At 63.2% G+C, this 22,488-nt stretch overlaps 1 protein-coding gene across 2 annotated transcripts in view; it reads left to right on the forward strand.

The window, feature by feature from the left end:
- The window catches only part of COL26A1 (collagen type XXVI alpha 1 chain), a 141,637-nt gene extending 120,999 nt beyond the window's left edge, over window positions 1-20,638 (forward strand). For both annotated transcript variants that reach the window (XM_036078840.2, XM_036078841.2), the window contains exons 4-13: window positions 2,571-2,632; window positions 7,193-7,349; window positions 8,913-9,011; window positions 9,619-9,771; window positions 11,560-11,643; window positions 13,127-13,179; window positions 15,102-15,137; window positions 16,483-16,530; window positions 18,336-18,420; window positions 19,145-20,638. In XM_036078840.2, the coding sequence (XP_035934733.2) occupies window positions 2,571-2,632; window positions 7,193-7,349; window positions 8,913-9,011; window positions 9,619-9,771; window positions 11,560-11,643; window positions 13,127-13,179; window positions 15,102-15,137; window positions 16,483-16,530; window positions 18,336-18,420; window positions 19,145-19,305 (938 nt within the window). In that variant the 3' untranslated portion in view covers window positions 19,306-20,638. The remainder of the gene's footprint in view (window positions 1-2,570; window positions 2,633-7,192; window positions 7,350-8,912; window positions 9,012-9,618; window positions 9,772-11,559; window positions 11,644-13,126; window positions 13,180-15,101; window positions 15,138-16,482; window positions 16,531-18,335; window positions 18,421-19,144) is intronic.
- Window positions 20,639-22,488: the final 1,850 nt, after the last annotated feature.

Genomic DNA, 22,488 nt, shown 5'->3' on the forward strand with positions numbered 1-22,488 from the left:
GTTCACTGGGTCAGAATGGGGCTCTAGTTCTCAGCTCACCCACATCCGTCCTGCCTCGTGCTCATCCTGCCGCCCCCAGGGTGGGGTGGTGCCCTCCTGGTCACCGAGGGGGCCGGGGGCTCAGGCAGAAAAGTCCCTTCTCACAGTCCTCCAGGTCAGTCCTCTTCAAGAGGAGGGGAAGGTCCGTGGGCCTTTGCTCTGACGACAGGCACCCTCATTCATAATGCCCTGCCACCCACCTCATCGGTATGAGCATAGGGTCGCCAAGGGGCTCCTGAGCATGGTTGGGGAGGTGTGGAGGTGGAGGGAGGGGGAGGGGGTGGGGTCGGGGGTAACGTAGGCGGTGGGGGGGATGAGTGGAGGGTATGTAGATAGATGGGGTTGGGGTAGTGGGTGGATGAGTGGGACCCCATTTGTTTTGATCTCTGTCTTTCCATTAAAGGCTTCTTTTAAGGCTCAGGAGTCCTGAGCTGTCTGTTTTTAAGAGGGATGTGTCTGTGGTTTGGCCTTGTTGACTGGGGGCCTTGGGAAGACCCCACCATTTATCTCAGCACCTGTGGGCCTTTCCCCTCAGGCATGTCCCTGTCCCCAGAGAGGACCCCTCACCTCTCCTGCCTGGTGCTGTCCCGGCCTCAGGGGAGCCTGGAGGCTCTGATGTCCTCTTTCCAGGTGGGCCCAGGCCCCTGGCTGCGTTATTGGCCTCATCCGCTGAGAATTCTCCTCTGCCCTTCTCTTTGCTTTGTGGATTTTTATCCCTTTTTCCTTCTTCACCACCCTTTCCTGGGAGAAAGGAAGAAGAAACATGTGGTTTCAGCACCCCCCCACACACATTTAAGCAGAAAACCCGCCCCTCTCTCTCCCTGGTCCTTTGTGAAGTCTTTCCCCTTTCCCGTCAATAAACTGTATACATTCTTCTAGTTGTTTGGAAGCTTCAGTGTTTATACCTCAGTCTCTAATCTGTTTTATGTTTCGGGGTTATGGACAAGGTTTTATTGAGGGGGAAAAAGGGTTCTGTTCTTAAAAAATGCTTATAAACCACTGACTGGGCCCAGCCCAGGGGAGCCGGGGAGGGAGGTAAGGGTGAGCGGGACCTCTGCCAGCGCATGTCTTGTAAACCCAACCAGGGCTGGTGAGCAGATGACCCCAGCTCAGCCCCCCTTGCCCTGAGGCCGGGCACCCCCGGGGAGGACACAGCCTGAACCCTGGTCCTAAGACTCCTGGCTGTCCCCCGTGTGTCTCACAGAGCAATCACCACTGTAACCCAGGGACGTTAATGAGGGGATTTGCTTTCCGAGATGAAGTTGGGGGACCTCTCTGAGGACAGGGGAGGCCGATGGGGGGGCAGGTATGGACACCGTTGGTGAGCTTCAGGCCTCAACACAGCCACAGGGCCTCTGATGGTCAGCCCCGGCACACCAGGTGGGACCTACTGAGCTACCCTCATACCTCGGTGTGTCTGTTTGGCCCAGAATGGGGTTCCTGGAAGGTCAGTCAGGCTGTGAACTGAGTGAGAGATTTAGGCATCCCTTGAATTCTGGAGCAATAAAAGCTCTTGAGAACAGCTTTGAACCATCTATTTCCTCTTTAAACAGCTCCAGTCCCTGGGGCAGACAGACATAAATAGATAATTATAGCCCAGGGAGATGTGGGCCTGGGGGGTTAACCGTTACCAGTCTCCTAATTGGCCTTCCGGCTTCCCGTCCCTCCCACACCCACCCACCATCCACACTGCTGCCCAAGTGAGCTTTTAAAACTGCAAATCTGACCTTGACTTTCAGCCCCTCCAGCAGCTGCCCACTGGCCTCAGGACGCTGCCCAGAGCTCCTCCCGCCAGGTCTCCAGTGTTAGGCCCCAGCCCACCACTCCAGTCTGGGATGTGGGGGGCCCTTGGGCATGGGGGCATGGCGGGGGGTGGTCCCTGGGTCTGCTCTGATTCGGCCAGCCTGCTGCCAGACCCTTCTCCACTCTTGCTTGTCTCCAGACCTCAGCCCTCTTTCCTCACCGGGCCATCATTGTGCCTCCCTCAGGCCTCCCCTTAGATGCCCCTGCCTCCAGGATGTCCTCCCTGATCACCACCTCCCCCACCCCAAACCGGCATTGCAGTTCCCCCATGATGCTCTTTTGCACATTCTGTTCTTCCAGCCCTAGTGTAGCCCTTACCGGCCTGTACCTATTTGCCCATCTCCCTCCCCAGACTGAGTTCTCAAAGGCAGGGAGCCCATCCCTTTTACCACCTATTTATCAGTTATTGGATTTTTTTGAGCCCCTACTTTGTGGGCAAATAAAATAGACAAAGACCCCACCCTCATGGCACTCAGGCTGACCAGGCACCTGGGGTGCTGGCTCGGACACTTCGCTGAATAAGCGGGCAGTACAATGTGCTGTGGGTGCTCTGAGGTCAGGCGGGCTGCCTGGAGGAGGGGGCACTGAGGATAAGGCCCTGAAGGCTGGGTAAGAGTTTTCCAGGCAGACTGATCAGAGAGCTCCCTGCCTGCCGGCCCAGAGGCTGTCCTGGCGGCTGGCTGCTCTCACCCCAGGGTCTACACTCCATGTTCACCCTTCTCTTTCAGAATGCATGAACTGTACCCGGCTCAGCGACATGAGTGAGCGGCTAACCACGCTGGAGGCCAAGGTCAGACGGCCTGGGGGGCCCGGCCTAGGGAGTTGGTGGGTGTGTGTGAGGGTTATGCATCAGGTACCAGCCTAGCCCTGGGGAGCCCAGCAGGCCCGAGCAGCCTGGTCCCAGGGGTCGGGTGCTGCTGGGGCCTCAGTGGCTCAGGGTGGCCTTCTCTGGGCTGAGCCAGCCTCCTGGGGTGGGGAAAGCAAGAAATCTGGAGGTCTCAGACAGCAGGCTGGTCTGGGTGTGGGTCTCAGTGACCAGGGTGGGGGGGGCCTGGATGGCCAGAAGGTGACCCCTGGGTGGAAAGAGGAGGGAGCCCCTGTCCCCCCCAGGGCTCCTGCCCCCAACTCTGGCTCCTCCTGTCCCCACCTTGTCGGGCAGAGGGCGGGGCCCAGACAAGCCGATGGAGGAGGAACTACCTGGCTCCTGTTAGCTGCCCCCGCCCCCCCCCCCCCCCCCCCCGCTGCATCAGAGGTCAGAGCAGGTCACCCCAGAGGCTGAAGGACTGAAGAAAGGACGAGTACGGGGGAGTAGCCTTAGGCAGCATGGGGCAAGGAGACAGGGAGTAAGTCAGGAAGGGAAGGCTGTGTGATCACATCCTTAGACCTGTTCCAAAGCAGCTGTGGTGACAGGCAGGTTACCCTCGTGGACACCGGGGGGTCTGTCCCCTCTGGCTCCTTGGAGAGACAGTGCAGAGCAGGCCAAGGGTCGAGGAAGCCAGCCGTCTCCAGCATCCCTCCGTGGGAGACACTTCTGGGCTGTGTCTCCCGTCACCTCAGGGCCCCGCCTCACGTGTCTGCTGAAATTGCTCAGCCATGAGGGCACCTGCCCCGTGGGATGGGGACTGCAGGGGACTGTCCCTTGGAGTCAGACATAAGTGGGACCGAGCTCTCACCGCAGCTGTGCAATGTGCTGGCGGGGGTCAAGGGCGGCTGGGGCCTCAGGCGACATGGTGGTGGGACCTGGCTTTGGGAACGGGAGTGCCGGACCGAGGAGAGGCTCTGTGTCATCATCTACTCGAGGCTGCCGTCCCCATCTTACAGGTGAAGGCACAGGTGTGTGGGAGAACCCCATGCAGAGCACACGGCATGAGAAGCCCCAGGGGGCGAATGGCCTCCCTTGTCCCCGAGGCCTTCTGCAGGTGGGAGGGTCCCCCAGCAGCCCAGACCCCTGGGCACAGGCTGGGGGTGGGGGACCCCGTACCCTCCTCGGGGCGGGCATGGAAGCCTTCAGGGAAGAGATGCTGCCACCTGGGCCAAGCCGGGGCTGGGGACGCCCTGGGAGGGTGGGGGCCCTGGGGAAGATGCCGGAGTGAACTGCTGGCACCCGAGATTTCAAACAAAAGGAGGGGTCCCCAAGCCAGCTGGCCTGAAGGACATTTTCCAGACCAGAGGCCCTGCGTGGTTTGGCAGAGTGTCGGCCGACAGCCGTCCTGCCCCGGCCCAGCACCTCGGGGTGTTAAAAGTCAGGGCTCTGGGGGGCGGGGGCTGGCTCCCTGGCTCCGAGGTGAGGGTTGTGACCCCTCTCCAGACCCGGGGGGGGGGCAGCAGGAGGTGTTGGAGGAGCCCGGGATAGGCTTCCTGCCCAGCAATGGCTCTGCCCCGCCAGGTCCCTGTTCAGCCCTGGGCCTCAGTCTGCTGCCCTGTGAAATGGAGACGGAAGGAGTCACTTCGCTGCCCCTCACCGGGTTGTTTTGGGGTGGGTATACGGGGGTGAGCTTCGGGGCAGAGAAGGGGAGGTGGTCAGAGTCTGGGCTCTGCGGAGAGGTGGCTGCCACCCCCCAGGTCAGGGGTGGGCTGATTCCTGCCTCAGCTCCTGTGCCTTCTCCAGGTCACCTGCCAGTTGTGTCCCTGCCTGCAAACACGCCCGTGTCCCCTGGGGAAAGCGAGCCCCTGGGTGCTTCATCAGCCCAGGTCACAGGGCCCTCAGAGGCATCGGCCTGGAGAGGGAGGGGGACGGAAGCTGGCCTAGCTGCCAGGACAGCCTCTGCTGAGGCCAGGCGCCTGCCTGCCGGGGTCAGAGAGACCATGGAATGGGGTCAGTGGCTATGGCCAGGCCAGTGAGAGCCAGGTGGGCGAACCCCAGATGGGGCGTCAGAAACCTGAGGGCTGGCATAAGAAAGCAGCCACCCAGAGGCCTGGAAACTGTGGCTCTGCCCTCTGAGACAAGAAGGCTGCTTTGGTGTGCTGGGAGGGATGGGTTCAGCTCTAAGTTACAGACACCCAGCCAATGGCAGCTTATTCTTTCAGGACATTTATTTGTTTGACAAGGAGTCCAGCAGTAGGTGGTCTTGGGGTTGGTTTGGTGGCTTAAGAACTCAGGCCCTTCACAGCCTTCCCCTCCACCTCCTTAGTGAGTTGGCTTTTGTCCTCCTGGTTAGTGCCTCATGGTTACAAAGTGGCTGCTGCAGCTCAAGGCATCACATCCTTACACCTGTTCAAAAGCAGGAAGTAGAGGTTATGGCAAAGCACCCTAACAGGCTCGTGTGTCTCATTGGCCAGCACTGGGCTATCTGCCCACCTCCTAGTCACAAGGGAGCTGGGAAAATAGGTACCTGGCCAATCATGATTCCTCCTCTGGGGCACACCCACAGGTACACAATAGGGGGTTCCTGAGCCAGGCAGCCATCAGGGTCTGCTCCATCTTCACTCCCTGCTGGTGCCTGAGTTCCGAAAGGACCCAGCCCTAGGAGCTGATCTGGGACTCCTGCCACCCTCTTCCTGGGACAGGGTCGGATGGCGGTAGGGGGATGGTGGGGTGGAAGGTCAGCAGGCAGAAGTTTCCTGACTTCCTCTCTCCCCTCCCCCTCAGTTTACACTCTGACTTCACGGACCCCGCGGCCGCATGGTGTGGGAGGGAGCCCGAGGGGGGTTCCCTGTGTGAGGGTCACAGAAGCCTCGAGTTAGCTGGTCTCTGGGGCAGGAGGACGGTCTCCTGGCCAATCAGCCAGGCCGCAGTGATGTCATTAGGACCACTGGGCTCCAAGGCTGGCCACAGTCTGGTTTTCTTGGGTCGAGCCACCATGCCCACTGCTGCCCGCCCTGGTGAGGTTATGCCGGCAGGAGTGGGATCAGTTTCTCCGGGAGGTCGGCCGTGGCCAGGCCCGGCGGCCTTGGACTTTGGCCGGGGCGGATGCGAACTTGGCTGTGGCCGGGGCTCTGCCCAGGTCCGTGGGCTCTGTGGGCCTTGGAGTCTGCGTAGGAGGTGCCCCACAAAGAAGGAGCCAAGGCCTTTTGCGAGGGGGGGGCTGCAGGTGCCAGGGCCCCTGGCCCACTGCAGATGGGGACCCTGAGAGTTGGCGCACGGGCTGTTGACACAAAGCGATGGTGCAGGGGCTGAGGGCACACACAGGAGGGGCACCCTTAGTCCGCAGGGTCAGACAGACTGCCGGTGGGGGGGCTGCAGGGGGAAGGGTCACTGGAGTCTCAGGATTGTCCCGGCTCCGGAGTGAAGGGAAGGGCTTGGAAGGGGGGCGGAGTCAGGGCAGGAGGGGCCCTGGGGTATAGTTCAGGGTGGCTGGAGCAAGACTGCTGAGGCCCAGCAGAGCAGGGCAGGCCCAGAAGGGCGTCCCGAAGTGTCAAGAAGCTGGTGGTTTGGTGGGGCTCCTCAAGGTTCACTTGGCATGGAGTCCTCACCCCCTCCTGTGGGGGCGGCGCCAGGAGGGGGAAGGGGGCAGGCAGGGGGATTTGGGGAGGTAGCCGGGGCCTGGGGGAGGCCAAATGCACAGGCCTGGCCCTCTTGGACGTGGGGTGGAGGAGTCAGGGAATCTAGCAGATGCAGGCTTCTGGCTCGCAAGAATTGGAGGGAACCTGAGACGCCAGACTTCCTCCCCTTGGGGCAGATCAGGGTGCAAAGACTAGGGGCTCGCGGTGGGCAGAGCAGGAAGCCAGGCTCTGTTGGACTGGCCTGGGGACCCCTCTCGGTCTGGGTGGGCCTCCCGGGGGTCTCCGCCCCCGTCACCGCGGCCTTGCTCAGATCCCTGGTGCATAGCGCCCCCTGCTGACCTCTTTGGGGACAGCAGGGACTGCCTGGGGCCTCTGAGGCCTGGCTTCCTGCTCACCTGAATTAGGGAGACAGGGTCCCCGCCCAGGCCCTGGGGCTTCCCAGGCTTTGACACCCCCACCTCTCTCAAGCGGAGAGGACAGGGCAGCTTTCCACGCTGGCCCCGCGTGGCCACCTTTTGTTTTCCTAGAGCTCCTACTAAAAACCATGCCCCAAGCCAGGCCCTTTGGTATCTTTTCAGTCCCTCCTTTGGGAAGAGCCAGGGAAGGGGTGGGGGGGTGGTGGTGACCACAGGGCTCGCCTCATGGGGATGGCCGTTCCAGAAGAAGAGTACAGGGAGTCTGAAGGTGTCCCGGTGGCCCCCTGCTCAAGCCCCAGGTCCGGGGAGGGGGGCTCTCCTGAAATGGGAACGAGGAGGAGGGCAGGGGTGGGGGGAATATGTCAGCAGGGGGAGCGGTGATCACCCATACCTGGCTTTGGGCAGCTGCAGGTCTCATAGGGCATACATCCCTGTGCACGGGACTCTCTGGCCTGCCCGGGGTCCTGACCCTCTGCCCTTCTCCGGCCCAGGTTCTTCTGCTGGAAGCAGCAGGGCAGCCCGCAGGCCCGGGCAATGACCTGCCGGCCCCCCAGAGCACCCTACCACCCTGGAACGAGGACTTCCTCCCTGATGCCATCCCGCTTGCCCACCCAGGGCCCCGAAGGAGAAGGCCCACGGGCCCAGCTGGTGAGTGAAGGCCTGCACCATAGGCCCTTGGGATCGAGCGCCCCCACATGGTATTTTGAAAAACTGAGCTAACGTTTCAAAACTGCAGGGTTTTGCATGAAAATCGGGATTTCTAGAAAGCTTCTCTTAGAAAAATAGAAGCTCTGACCTTTGGGGCTTCAGCCCCTCGTGGAAACCATTCGCTGCCGCCGGGCCACAGCTGCCCCTGCAGACCCCATCCAGACCGTTATAGGGCCTCACCCTTCCGTGTCGTCCCACAGTTGAGTGCGTGTCCTCACGCCCTTCCCCACTGCTTCTTAGCATCTGCGCTCAGACCCCCAGCCCAGCCACAGCCTTCTGGCTCAATTACTGGGAGCTTTCTGCCTCCCACCACCTTCTGGGGGGTCCTTGCTGAACTTTCTGCTTGTGAGGTTAACTGCTGGGCTAGTTAATAAATATTTTCATATCACCCTCGGCTGCACAGATATCATTTCTAATCATTCCAGTAAGTTTGTAACACTTGGGGTTCCAGAGGAGAAAACCAAGGCCCAGAGAAATGACCCCTGGGGTCAGCCCCTGATCCAGGGGCATATTGTCTTGATGATTCTTGGCCCCACTAGAGTCCTGTGCGGGTGACGCTCTCCCTCCCTCGCCTCTCTCGAAGTTGAGCCCCCAGCTTCTTAGCACCCCTGCCCAGGCTCTGCTCTGAGCTCACACCCCGTCCCCTCCTCACCTCGTCCGCCTGTGCCTGTCCGGTCAGGAGAGGAAGCAGAGCAGGGAAGGCAGAGGGCACGGCCCCCAGCAGTGGGAGCATCCGGTGGCCAATCTTGGGAGGAGCAGACACTCTGGGATCTTCTGACGGGGCTGGAGGCTGTGGGAGGAGGGGTGAGCTCAGGGGTGGAGGGAGCATCTCATTCTGGGTCCCCAGGCCCACCTCCCAAGGTTTCACATCCAGGCAGCTGCCCCTGCCTGCCTTCTTCCAAATCCTTCTTCTGGAAATGGGGAGGAGGGGGACTTCCCTGCCGTCAGAAGAACCAGGCCCCAAACCCCCTGTGGGGGAGGCTGGGAGGGGCGCTGGGTCTCCTGGGCCACTTTCTCCTCACCAAAGTGCAGTTCCAAGAAATGGCCACCAGGTGGGGCACAACCCCTACAAATGGTGACACCGGGGTGTGCCCTGAAATCCCTGAGAGCAGGTGAGTTGGGCACCCATGTGCTTTAGGGCTTCCTGGGGCCTCTGATGAGGCCTCATTGGGGAGCTCTTTGCCACAAACCCTGTTCCCGACCCTGAGCTGGGAGACAGTAGGACTCCTGAGGGAGGGGCCTAACTCATCCGCAGCCTGGCTCTGGGCCCTTGAACAAGGGACCACACCTTCCCGAGCCTCAGTTTCCCCACCTGTGAAGTGGGAACACAAGCAGCTCTTGAGATCATAGGAGTTAATAGGTACAAAAATGATTTGTAGACTGTAATGAGGTCTCTGCTCCTGGGAGCAGGTCTGACCTGATGGCCCAGGTGGTCAGGCCTGGAGCCCCTCCATGGCAGCTCGGCCCACAATGTTCTCAGGGCTCATCTCACTCTCTTCCCAGGGCCCCCAGGGCAGACGGGACCGCCAGGGCCTGCAGGTCCCCCAGGCTCCAAAGGTGACCGGGGCCAGGCAGGAGAGAAGGGCCCAGCAGGGCCTCCTGGTAAGGACCCCCCAGATCTGACTTTGTCCACTGGGGGAAGGGGCTGGGGTTTCTCCCCTATCTGAGCAGCTGAGGCACCCTGTAACCCCTGATCTTGCTGGGGTCAATGACTGCCGTCCTGGGGGTCCCAGGCTCACTTCCTCCCACCAGCACCCCCACTGCCAACCCTATCCCAAAGCCTTAAGGGCCTGGGCTGACCCTGCATGAAGAACAGAAGGTTCCGGGAGCTGGGGCTGCAGGCGTGGGGTGGGGAAGCTGGGGCCTGGGGACTCTTCTCAGTCATTGAAGAAGAGAGCCCCCCAACTCTCCCTGGGTCCTGCGGGGAAGGTACAGGTCTGTGAAGGCAGGTATAGGGCCGGCCCAGGCTGGCTGCCACCCTCAGTGCCCCGACCCCAGAGCTGAGGCCTCTGGCGGGGGCGACCCTGCCTCCCTCACCTCCCACCGAGCAGCCCCGGTGCTCCCCAGGCCAGAAGAGAAAGCCATGTTCACTCACATCCCAGGACAGCCCTCCCGGGAGACTGGTCTGGAGGCCACCACTGACCTGTGTCCCACCGCCGGTGTCAGCTGCCAGGCCCGGCCTCACGTGACTCCTCTTGTCCTGCTGCAGGCCTCCTGGGGCCGCCGGGGCCCCGCGGGCTTCCTGGAGAGACGGGGCGCCCCGGGCCCCCCGGCCCCCCTGGCCCAGCGGGCAGCCCGGGCTTCCCTCCGAACGACCCCCAGGGCGTCCTCTACTCCCTGCAGCCGCCGACGGACAAGGGCGGTGAGTGTCCCCCGAGGGACGGGCCCTGGGGAAGCAGACCCTTAGGGAGCGGGGCCTGGGAGCAAGGCTCTGCTGGGTGGGGTGGAAGCGTCTCTGGAGGGGCTGACACTGGCCCCCCAACCCGGCTCTTGGCCCCAGCCTGGCCGGTCCCTGTCCCAGTGCTCAGCTCCTGCCCCTGGGGTCCTGACCCCCCACAGGTCACTCTGTTGTCTGGCCGGCCTCGGTTTCCCAACTCGGTGACAGGGACACAAAGGCAAAGTCCCTGACCTTAGGCCACTGGACAAGTGTTGGTTGAGCACGTGCTATGTGTCGTGCATGCAGTTTTTGTCCCTGGGGATAAAGCAGTGAACAAAACAGACTCCTGCCCTCAGGGGCCACAGTCTGGTGTTTCTGAACCCAGAAACACCTGCCTACTCGTGGGGAGGGCGGGAACAGGGAGGCCCGGAGAACGGGGCGGGGGGCGCAAAAGGGGTGTCATCTGGTTAAGTGCCCTGGGAAACCGGGCGAGGGTTTTAAGAAGCAGGTGACAGGGTTGGGTGACATCCTGGGCACCATGGGGGATGGGGACCTCTTTGGGTCAGAGAAACCCTAGCCCCCTCCTGCTGGTGCTTCTGTCCCCGTCTGAGCCTCAGTTTCCCCACCTGTAGAGTGGGGGCAGTTAATACTCCCCAGTGGAGTTGCTCTGGTGGATGGGAAGGACTCATTCTTGAGCAGAATGGGGGTCCTGGGCTGCCCTCAGGCGAGAGCAGAGCCTTCTGGAGCAAGTGGGAACTCACTGAAGACTCAGAGAGACAAACAGGGCTCAGCCGCACACCCCCGGGGCCGCGAGGAGCGGTCCCAGGGCTCCAGCCTGTCCCCGGTCTGGGCATGATGCCTCGGGCGCTGCCTGCCATCTGGAGTGCTCAGAGCCCTCCTCAGATGGGACCCTCCTTACCCCCCGGCCCTGGGGTCCCCGAGGGAGGGCCGGGTGTGCGCTTTGGGAAGAGTGGGGATGCCCCAGTGGGGCCCCGCCCGTTGTGAGCCTGTGGTCCAGGCTTCCAGGTGTGGGGGAAAGGGCAGGGGTAGCCACTCCTACCCCAGGCATTTCTTGGGCCTGGCTTCTCTGGGTCAGGCTCTGGGGACCGGGCAGGACAAAGTCACATGGGGCTTGCCCTGGAGAGACGCAAATCGCAGGAGCTGGGCCACAAACAGACCCCACCCCTGCCCCAGGCTGAGTAATGGGCCCTGTAGTGGCAGCCCGGGGTCCTGCAGCTCAAAAGGGTAGGCAGAGAGGGCTTCCTGGAGGAGGCCCCGCAGGAGCCTGTCAGGTACATCAAGAAAGGGCCTGTGGAGTGGAGTGGGGTGGAGGAGAGTTCTGGCCTGAGGCACTGGGGAGGTGAGTAGGGCAGGGCCAGACTCTGAAGGGCCTAGAATGCTCTGGAAGGAGTTTGTGTATTGTATGAGCCCCAGGACCATCCCCTGCCCCCAGTGCCCCTGGTTTCTGCCAAAAGGCCCAGGGCATCCTGACTCTCATAGGCACCTGCCCTACCAGCTCCTGGGGCCAGCCCTGTGCTGACCCCCTGCCTCCCCCCGGGCCTGGGCCTCCATGTACCCCAGCGCAACCCCCACGGTGCCCGGGATGTCACCCAACCCTGTGACCAGGCCTCCGTGGGAGGAATAGCATGTGCTTGCCAGGGCAGATGTGAGGCCCAGTGGGGTCGGGGGTGCCTGTCCTGGCCCTGGGGGGGCTCAGGTCCAGCAGCCCAGCCCTGCCCCACCGGGTCACAGGCGGCTCTGCTCTGCCCACAGACGGAGACTCACAGCCGGCCTCTGCAGCCGTGGACACAGTGCTGGCCGGCGTCCCAGGGCCCCGGGGCCCCCCTGGCCCTCCAGGTAAGTGCAGAGGGCAGCCGCACAGCCTGGCCCGGAGTGGGCACCCCCTCTGGGCTTGGCCTGGGCCAAGGGGCCTCGTGGGGCCGGTTGGGGGCGCATGGCCTTGGCAGGGTGCTAGGGATTGGGCGAGCTCCCTTGCTTCTGGGGGGCAACTCCTTTGTGGGACTGGACACGGGAACCCCAAGTGTTTCTGCCTGCTGCCCGCATGAAGCAGCTCAGGGCTGCCCCCATGTGGGCCCGAGTGGGAGTTGCGCCGGGGTATGTGGAGGCCCAGGCCCGGGGGGAAGCAGGGGGTCAGCACAGGGCTGGCCCCAGGGGCTGGTAGGGCAGGTGCCTATGAGAGTCAGGATGCCCTGGGCCTTTTGGCAGGAACCAGGGGCACTGGGGGCAGGGGATGGCCCTGGGGCTCTAAGGGGCTGGATCCTGGGCCTGGCCTGACCCCCACCCTCCGGGGACCCTCACTGGACGGGAGGGAAGGGGCATGCGGGGCAGGGGCCAGCCCTGCTTGCCAAGTGTGTGGGTGCCCCGTCCCCCCATCATTCATTTACCCTTTCACGTAGTCACTGAGCCCTCCCTACTTGGGGCAGGGGTCTAGTTTCCTGGCCTCTTTTAAAAAAGGTGGCATTTGAGCAAATGCCCCAGGGAGGAGAGGGAAGGTGCTCCGAGGGTATCTGGGGAAGGCATGTGCTCTGACCGGAGGGAGGGCGTTTTTAACTAGACAGAGTCCAGATCTGTGCCCACCTGGGGGGGGCACTTCCTGCAGGTCCTCCCCCAGCATGGGTACAGCCCAGCAGGGGACTCCCAGAGGCCTCACTGTCCCAAGAGTGTGGAAAGTTCAAGCAGGAACACTGCTCCCTGTGCCGCACCCACCAGACTCAGCCCGACCCTCTGGGTGCTCCCTGGCCCCCAGGGACAGACCTGTAAATCCACCATGGCCATGGGTGGAGGCTGGTCCCTGTCGGGGACTGGCCTAGAGGAGGGGTGGGGGTAGGTGGCAGAAGGCTTCCTGGAGGAGGTGATGCTCAGCCTGAGACTAGAGGAAAGACCAGTAGGAAAGAATTTGCTGGGCCGTGGTGGGGACGGAGAAGCTCCAGGAGGAAGGAACAGCATCTGCAGAAGCGTAGAAGCCAAGGAGCTTTCCAGGAGAGTAGCTGGGGGCATGAGAGTGGAGGGGGCCGGGCTGAGGACTTCAGGAACCCCAGGAGGGACCTAACCGGAAGGTGGCTCTGGGTGGCCACGTGGAGCATGGATGGTCAGGACGCTGTTGTAGTAACTCAGGCAAGAAGGGTGGCCTTGGAGGGGTAGGGTCCTAGGTCCAGAGGAGGGGCAGGCCTGAGAGAGATTTGCTGGGAGAGCGGCTGGCTGGGGGGGCTGGGGGGGGTGTAGGGCGACCCCACAGATGAGGCTCTGAGGGAAGAGCAGATTGCAATATGGGGTGGGCAGGGGGCTGGCCCCGGGTGACCATCTGTGACTCTGCCCACAGGTCCCCCTGGACCACATGGTCCCCCAGGACCCCCAGGTGTCCCTGGATCCCAGGTAAGGACTTGCCCAAAGGGGAGGGGGCATTGTCTTCCAAGAAAGAAGAGCCAGGCTTCTTCCTAGCCTGAGTTGCTGAGGAAGGGGTGGCCCTTGGCTGCCCACCCCCCATGCCGGGGACCTGTTGGCACCCTTCCCATCTCAGAGACGAGCTAACGGGACCCAGAGAGGCCAGGTGCCTCTGGAGGACATACAGGTCACAGAATGTCCACCCCAGCCTGCCGCCCTCCTCCCCGAGAGTCACCTGTGTGGGAGAGAGTGCCCCAAAGCCTGGCGACATGGCCCCGAGCCCCAGCTTGCTCTGCTTCTCCAGCTGTGTGACCTTGGGTGAAGAGACAGCCTCTCTGGGCTCCGGCCACCTTTGCTGCTGAGCGGGGGTACAAGGCTTCCCCTGTGGCTTGTTAGAGGCAAAAAGGAGGAAAAAAAAGTGCTGGGAGAGGAAGGGCCTTGTGCTGCAGAAGCCCAGGGCCTGGGAAGAAATCACCCTGGGGAGGGGCAGCCCAGAGGCAGAAGGGGTGGGTGTCCTGCTGGTGGGGCTTCCTGCAGCCCCCACCTTAGGGCCCGCCCAGCCCTAGTGCCCCGCTGTCCCTGGAGCTCAGGCTCGGCTGGGCAGGGAGGGGGTGCCTAGCGGTGACCCCCATGCTGCAAGGGACAGGAGTCTGGGCCTTGGCTCTGTGAGTGCTGGGACCTCGGGAATCCACACACCCCAAACAGCCAGGGTGCCAACAGCCCGAGCTGAGGGTACAGCCAGGCCTGGGGGGCCACACTGCAGCCTGGTAGAATTTATATTCATTCAGAACCAGTGTCCCCTGACTCCTGCTCTGCTCCCTGTTGTCCCCGCTGGGGATTTTTACGCCCGGGAGGACGCAGCATGGAGGGGGCAGGCGGGCACACTGGCCGCGGGGAGGGGTGGCCAGGAGCTCTGGCCGGGAGCATAGGGGCCCAGAGCCGGCTGGTGGGCAGGGCCTGGGGGCTGGGGGGCCTGGGGCTGCACAGGTGGCAGGAGGCCCTCAGGCCCGATCTGTTCCTGACTCAGGTACGACAGGCCAGGTAAACGGGGAGTCCAGGCCCCCCAGAGCCAGGCACCCCAGGGGCACCCTCCGAGAGAAGGCTTGTGGGAGTGTGGGTTTCTGTCACAGGGAAAGGGGACTCTGAGTCTCAGGGAGCAAGACCCCGTGATGTGATTTACATCTTTAAGAGGCCCCTCGGGCTGTGGCTGTGGTCCGGTGGAAGGTGGGGAGCAGTGGGGCAGGGAGTCCAGGGAGGAGACCCACGGAAGCGTGTGGGGAGAGAGAAGGTGACTTGCATTCAGGTGGTGGCACCGGAAGCGGCCAGGGGAACGGACGTGTTTAGAAAGTGGAGGTGACAGGTCTGGGGCATGGAACAGATTTGGCAAGAGAGGGAAAGGAAGGTTAGCTCCCGGGCGTGCGTGGGAGCAGCTGGGAGGACGGGGAGCCATCTCCCTAGGAGGTGGCTGCAGAGTGCGGTGGGTTTGGGGGGGCACCCAGGGTTCCACTTGGGGGAGGTGGAGTGGGGCGCCCCCCTGTGGGCAGGTGGAGAAATGGGAGGGCAGCTGGACGCATGGGTTTGGGCTCTGGGGAGCCTTCGGGCTGGATATCAACGTGGACCGGGAGGCCTCGAGTGGGACCCTGTCACTTGTTCTCTGGGGGGGGGCTCCCTCTGCGTGCGGGGGGGCCTGTGGGCTTTGCCATCTGTGTGACACCCACAACAGCCCATTTCTCAGCTGAGAAGACCGAGGGCCCCGCCGGGGCTCAGGGAGGAGCCAGTGGAGGGTGGCCCAGGAGGGGCCTTCCCATCTCCAAGCCATCGTCCTCCCGGCCTGGGGCAGGGGCTGCTAAGGGGAAGCCGGAGGTATTAGGGGGGCAGGCAAGGACTCATCTGCTTTGTCTGCCTTTCTACAGGGCCTGGCCGGAGAGCGGGGCGTGACGGGACCGGCTGTAAGTGGGGGGCTGGGCCGCTGGGCCGTTCCCAGGGTGGTGGGCTCTGGTGCAGGCCCAGGGCACCGGGTGGGTGGTGGGGGGTCTGTCCTGGCCTGGCCTGAGCTCAGCCCCGCAGCCACCCCGAACATGGCCTGATTCTACCCTGTCCAGAGAAGGGGCCGCCTGCCTGTGACTCCAGCTGTCCGAGCTGGGAAGGGGTGCCCTTGGAAAATGGGGAGCCCCTCACTGGGAGTGTGAGCAAGAACTGAAGTAGCCTCCTGGTAGGGGGTTGGATGAGCGTCCTCAGGTCTCTTCCGGGGAGCCCAGACCCCTGGGTTAACATGCTGTGTGCCCTTTGGAGCCCCTCCCTCCTCTGAACCTTCCAGGAGTAAGGGCGCAGACAGCTGGCCTCAAATTTCCCTCCTTGGAAACAAGAATTTATGAGTCTCCACTCCTGCCTGCAGGGCCAAGGAGGCAGGCACCTCCTCTGTGCCCACGTCTAGAGTTAGGGGCAGAGAGCCAGGGAGGAGGGATGGAGCTTTGCTGAGCACCTGTGTGCTGGGAGGGGAGGCGCTCTTCATCCATAGTGAGTTTAAGCTTGGTGGTGACCCAGCAAGGCAGGACTTTATTTTCCCCATTTTTTTTTGAGAACTGGCAGCTAAGGCTCAGAGAGGTTAAGTAACTTGCCCAAGGTTGCACAGTGAGGCAATGATGGAGCCAAGATTTAAACCCAGGAGTGTTAGCCTCATACCACGCCTCCTCCTGGCTTCTCTCCGGTTACAATGCTGAGTCCTGTCCCCGAACTTCGGGCACCAGGCTCCAATCAAAGCTCATTATCAGTATTGATTTATTTAATCTGAATACTCCCAGGAGGTAGGCAGTATTACCCCGTTTTAGAGAGGAAAGCACGGAAGCACAGAGAGGTCAAGTAACTTGCTCCAAGTCACATTGCATATCACGTGGGTGTTATTGTGAGGCTGATATTACTGGCCTTGTTTTAGGGGTGGAGGCAGAGAGAAGCGGGGACTTGATTCCTGGCAGAGCTGAGACCTGAGCTTGTGGGGTTTCAAACCTGAAGCCCAGTGAAGCCCCCAAGCCAACCCATGCCGGGCTGAGCAGGGATGCCTGGGGCCTTGGGCGCTCCCCCGCTCTGCTCACCCCAGGGCAGGAGTTCCCATGGGTGCAGCTGTCAGGCTCTGGGCCCCAGCACCCCTGTCCCCAGGCTCTGCCTGCCCAGCCTGCCCTAACTCCCTGCCGGTCCCCCATGGTCTGCACGAGAAGCTGGGGAGGGTAGAGAGGCGCCCCCCCCCCCGCACCCCGCACCCACACACACCGGTGGTTGACTGCGCAGTTTTCTTCCTAGGGCGAACCTGGCGGGAAGGGGCAAGAGGAGGACAAAGCTGCTGCAGAGGTAACTGGTCTTGGGGGCCGTGCTCCCCTCCTGCCCCCTCGGCTGCGTCCCAGTGGGAGGGACAGGGCACAGGGCTCTGGGCCACGGGGTGCAGGGGGTCCCCGCCTGGTGGGGGAGGCCGGTGAGTGACATAATGCAGCATAGTGTGCAGATGGGGGACTGGCCCGGGGCCGGAGGACAGGGGGGACCCTGCTGGGGAGAACCCCTTATTTAAGGAGGCTGCAGGCTGTGGAGTCCCTCTCCAGGGACAGGAATCCCCCATGCGCGGCGCCTGGTGCGCGGCAGTGCCCCCCGGGACACGGCGCTGGTGGACTGAAGGATACGTGGGCAGGTGGACAGACGGCTGGTGGATGTGGGAGGGGACAGTGGGGGAGTGAATGGGAGCAGGCAGGGGCCGGGGCACGATGGGGCCGGGAGGGGACACAGATGGAGCACGGGCATGACTGTGGGGACCTGCTGTCTTCTGGGAGGAGGAGGGGTGCTGGAGACTGGGGTGATGGATAAAGGGGGTGAGGGCAGTGGGGCCGGCAGGGGAGAACTTGCAGGCTGAGAGCTAGAATCCCCTGGGTGTGTCAGAGCTCGGGGGGCGGCCAGCAGAGTGGGCATCTAAGGTTCTCTAATGAGCCAGCCTGGGGGTAACTGGGGAGGTGGGCTGGGATGGAGGGGGGAGGCTGGAGCCAGAGCATCTGTGGTGGGCCCAGGAGGCAGCGGGAGGAAGATGTAGGTACAAAGCATGGGCACAGATTCGCAGGGAGATTCGCAGACTTGTAAGGGAAGACGGAAACGGTACTTAGGACTTCTCCCTTCGCTTTCTGTAAGCGTGTATCCCGTGGCTCAGGGGCATGGGGCTTAGCTGGGGCCCTGGACCCCCATCCCGGACACTGCCACCAGTGTGGCTTCTCGTGGCCTTTGGTTCGCTGGGGGGGGGAAGACCTCTCTCCTTAACCTACAGGTCACTTTTTGCTCTCCTTTCGTTTTTTTATTTTGCTTTTTTATAAGTTGGCTCCATGCCTAGCATGGAGCCCAATTCAGGGCTTGAACTCACGACCCCGAGATCAAGACCTGCTCTGAGATCGAGTCGGACGCTTCACCGTCGAGCCACCCGGGTGCCCCATCCCTTTGTGTTGTTTTAAACTCGATCGATCTGAACGTCAGGACAGAGCTGTCGTGTTATGCCTGCAAGAGGCGCTGTTCTGGGACTGACTTCAGCGTGGGGCCTGAGCCCCTCACCATCACTTGCCTTTTCCAAGTGGCCTTGACACCTGTCTTCTCAATAAATCAGCTCACTGACGGGTCTCGGTGCCCAGGGTCCTCTGCCCGTGTGTAGGCTGGGTCCCCAGAAACGGCCTGTCCTCACCGTGCCCTCGTGCTGAGGAGCAGTGGCTCTCCCTTCTCTCCCTCTTGCTGGGGTGGCCACACCTGGAGACCTCTCAGGAGACCAGCGAAGCACCCCCACCCATGCTAGGTGCTCTGCCCTTCGCAGGGCATTTTCCGGAAAGAAGGGCGCCCAGGGGAGGCAGCCGGGCAGCCCCCGGAGCAGGAAAAACCAAGGCGTGAGGGGGACGGGTGTGGGTGTGAAGCCAGGCTGTGTGGCCACCGAACCCTGGTTACCCTCTCTGTGCAGCAGTTTTCTTGTCTGCAAACAAGAATTCAAACCCCAGGCCTGGCACGTGGATATCCAAGCTGGGACGGCTGTGGTACTGAGAGGATGGGGACAAAGGGGGAGGAGGCAGGAGCGGGGAGGGAGGGGACGACGTGGCCCGTCTCTGTGGCCGCCCTGACCCTGGCTGCTTCCTCCCCGCCAGGGTGAGGGCGTACAGCAGCTGCGGGAGGCCCTGAAGATCCTGGCAGAGAGAGTCCTCATCCTGGAGCACATGATTGGGATCCATGGTGAGTTGCGACCAGGGCCTGGGGCCAGCCGGACCTGCAGCTGGCCGTGGAGTTGGGAAGCCCCGCTGCCCCCGCCTCCCCATTCCATGCCGCCTTCTGGTCTGCCTGCCTCGACAACACCTCCACTTGGCTGCCAGATGGCCTTCCCCAAAGCCAAGGCGGACCCTACCCTGTGCCTCCCCTGCTCAGGAACCCTCCATGACTCCCGACTGCCTGTGACCGATGTCCAGGCACCTCAAGTCCCAAGTCCCTGCCCAGCATGGCCTGGTGCCCAGTGACTTGGAGCCACCACCTAGTCATCCCGGGCCCTCCCCCCACCCTGCCCCCACCTCCATGCCTTTGCTCAGGCCAGTCCCTCCGCCGGCTGACCACCAGCTCCCACTTCGGGACCTGCTCTAGGGTCTCTTCTTCTGTGAAGGCACCCTCCTCTTGCCCCACGGTGCTCTGCAGAGCCTCGTGCTCACTGATGGGGTGGGAGGCCCGTGCGGCAGGTGGGGACCGGCAGCCCTGCAGGGCCTGGAGCCCAGCCCCGGGCAGCCCTGGTCCAGGGTGAGCGGGCAGACGCCTGAGGGGGTGGGTGCCCGCGTGACCAGAGAGCCTGCTGCTGTCTTGCCCTGTCCTCGCTGGGCACTTGGCTTCCTCGCTGGCTGGGCACCAGAAGCAAAGGGGGCCTTTGAGTGCTCCCGACGCCCTGCGTGAGCCCACCCTCCTGCTGTCCTTCCAGATCCCCTGGCCTCCCCCGAGGGGGGCTCTGGCCAAGACGCTGCCCTGAGAGCCAACCTGAAGATGAAGCGTGGTGGCTCCCCGCCTGACGGTGTGCTCGCTGCCCTGCTCGGCCCCGACCCCGGGCAGAGGAGGGCTGGCCAGGCCGGCGGCGGCAAGTGAGAGGCCAGCTCTCCAGGACAAGCCCCAGCCCTGCCAGAGAGCCAGCCCAGAGGCCTGTGTCGCCCGGCTGGCTCCTAGACACCCCAAGTGGGCCTGGGCTCTGGACACCGACGATCATGAGGGACACTGGCCCCCAGGGCCTGGGGGGACTTGGGGACAGATGGCAGCTCCAGAGGCAGGGTCCAGAGGGCCCCAGCACCCTTGGCAGGGCCCTTTGCTGGTCCCTGCCCTCCCCACCCTCACTTTCTGCAGGAGACAGGATCTGGGTGGGCTGGGCAGGGCCTGAGAATAATCCTAATACTCATCATTTACTGAGTCTGGGCCTGTCCAAGGAGCTTTCCCTGCACCGTCTCATTTAACCCTTAGGAGGTAGGCTTGATATCCCCACTTTCCACGGGAGGATGGAGGCCCGGCGAGTATAAATAACCTGCCGAGGCTGCGGGACCAGGGACAGCTGGGGCAGGATTTGAACCCCGGCCTCCCGGTTCCTTAACCCTAGACCGTGCCAGGTTCCTGTCTTCACGGAGAAACTCAGGGTGGGCGCAGGGCTGGAGGGGAAGGGGGCTGGACCAGCCAGCAGGGAAGGAAGGCAGGGTCCTGGGCCTCCTTCCTCAACCCCCGTCCCCGGGCTTGGGGTCTGCTCCAGGGCCTGGCAGCGCCAGGGAGACCCTGAATAAACCCGGGACGCTCCCACGGACTTGGGGACAGTGAGAGAGGGGCCCTGGGGTGCAGGGCCCTTCCAACCAAACCGGCATCGCCCACCGCTGCCTCCCAGCCTCAACCCCCCCAGCCCAGCAGGGCCCTCCTGCCCCTGAGCCCAGAGGAGGGAGTATTTCCTGGGACAGCAGCTCTGCCCTCTCTGGGAATCTCTAGGGTGGCCATTTCTGCAGCATACGGCGAGTCCCGCGTCCCCTTGACCACCTAGAGACAGGACATTGTCCGAGTCCCGGGCCCCGTCGGGAGAGACGCTGCCCCCCTCAGGGCCGTGGGCCCAGGCAGCGGGCTCCACAGCAGACGCCCGGGGCCGGGGACCCCAGAGCAGCTCAGACCACAGCCCTCAAGGCCTCTCAGGCCACGGGTCCCCTGTGACCCGGACCGGCCCTGGTGCTCCTCTCTTGCTGGGTCAGGACCCAGTCTCAGCCGCTGACTCGGAGGTTTGGGTGCCACCCCGAGTGGTGTCTCCTCTCAGGGCAGGAGCCGTCTGTCCCCAGCGTCCTTGGTGCTCCTGGGAGGTTGTGGTCAGGCCCCGGCCACCTCCCCCTGCCTGGGGGCCGAGGTGCGGCAGTCAGAGGCGGGCGGGAAGTCTGCAATTCTCTGACAATAAAGGTGCTGTCCCCCCTCTCCCGGGGCTCTGGTGTCCTGCGGCGCGGCTGGTGGGGAGGCTGGGAGCCGGGCTCCTGGCCATGGAGACGCAGGTACTGAGGGACGCCGTCCCTGGAAGGTTCCCATCTAGGGACGGTGTGGTCCGATGTGAGGACGGTGCCACACACAGAGCACGGGACACGGCTGTGGGCCACCGCAACCCAGCAGGGGGACACCTAATCTGTCGGGGGCCAGGCGAGGGGCCGTGGAGGAGGAAAGGGCCTTCAGGGGTCAGTGGGAGTCGGCTAAACAGGAAAGAGCACTGGAGGCAGGGGGGGCGGCCTCAGCAAAGGCTTGGAGGGGCGGAGGAGGGCGGCTCATGGGGGATCCCCTTGTACAAGGCCCCCTAGTGCCCAGAGCGTACGCACAGGTGCGGGAGGCCGGGCCGCAGGGCTGTGAGCGCCTCCCCTGGAGGGCTGAGCCCCTTTTTCTTTCTATAGGCCACCCTCTCAGCTCACTGGGCCCCCCCACGCCTGGCCCTGAGCAACCCCCTGTGTTGGCTGAAGCCTCAGCCAGAGAACGGGGCAGCCCCTGGGGCTCCCGCAGGACTGCACGCCCTCTGACAAGCCATCCACCGCTCAGGGAAGCCGGTCAGAAGGCATCTCCTTCTCCCAGACCCGCGGTGGAGAAGCCGTGCGAGACTAGCTGCTTTGCCCAGGACACCGAAATGTGCTGCCCCGTGGCCCTCAGCTCAGGCTCCCGTGTGGGCCTCTCTCCCTGCACGTCTCAAGGGCAGGCCGCTTCCCTGTTGGCATCTGCATTCTTAGACCAGGGAGCTGTCACTTTGGGCCGTGTGGACGGAGCGTGGACGCGCAGGGTGGGTGTCCACACGTGCGCCTAAGGCCCCTCGGCCCAGGACAGCAGCTAGCAGGGAGGGGGGGCTTCCGAGGACCAGGGGCAGGCACCCCCGGGGCCATCCCATTCTAGGGCAGAGCCCTGAGAGGTCAGAATTCTGAAGTCAGCCCGGCCTTCCCAGTCCTTGTAAAGGATATTTGTCAAAGTAGGAGCATAGAGCATATTTTAAGTTGGTTAACTCAACATGTAACTTTTCAATATTTAGATACATGGGACACCTTCGTTTGTCCCCTGGCCCTGGATCGTGCAACCGTCTGGGGCGGGCCCGGGGGGGCTAGGCTAGCAGTCTGGAGTGAGCCCCCAGCACGGGGGCAGGACCGGATGCCCAGGCTCTCCCAGGTCGCTGGGAGTGAAAGGGCGTGCGGGAGGGAAGCAGCTCCAGGTGGGAGGCCCCAGTCCCCGAGGGCCAGGGCTGGGGGACGGGGTCTCCTGGGGGAGGTGGTCATGAGCCAGTCCTTCATTAGGATGAGGCTGGGCACTGCGCCAAACATGGGGCATAGGTCACCTCCCTTTAGCGTCAGAACCACCTTCCCCATTTTGTGGAGGGCCCGTGAAGTCCCAGAGAGGTTAAGCGGCTCGCTCAAAGTCACACAGCCGGCAGGGTTTCAGGACAGGTCTGAGACTTGGGGAGGCCGGGCTCTTGGCTGCTGCGGCTCCCGGAGGCAGACGGCGTGCACATCAACCGGGAGCCCAAGGCATGGCACTGCCAGGAGGGCCGAGTGTGAGCAGAGGCCGGTGCTGGCCGAGGAGCGGGACAGATTCGGGGCGGGGACAGAAGGAACGCTCACGGGAGGACCGAAGCCGCTGCCGCGTGCCAGATCCGGGAGGACCTCGAATGCTGGAGGGGAGGGAAGCTGGCCCACAGGGGACCGGCTGCTACAGCAGGTTCTCACGGTCAGTCTGGCCCCTTCCCTCCATCTGGCCCAGAGAGGGCTCCCACTGAAACGCGGGCCTGCCTGCGCTGCC

This window comes from Halichoerus grypus, chromosome 6, assembly GCF_964656455.1.
Source record: "Halichoerus grypus chromosome 6, mHalGry1.hap1.1, whole genome shotgun sequence".
NCBI lineage: Eukaryota > Metazoa > Chordata > Mammalia > Carnivora > Phocidae > Halichoerus > Halichoerus grypus.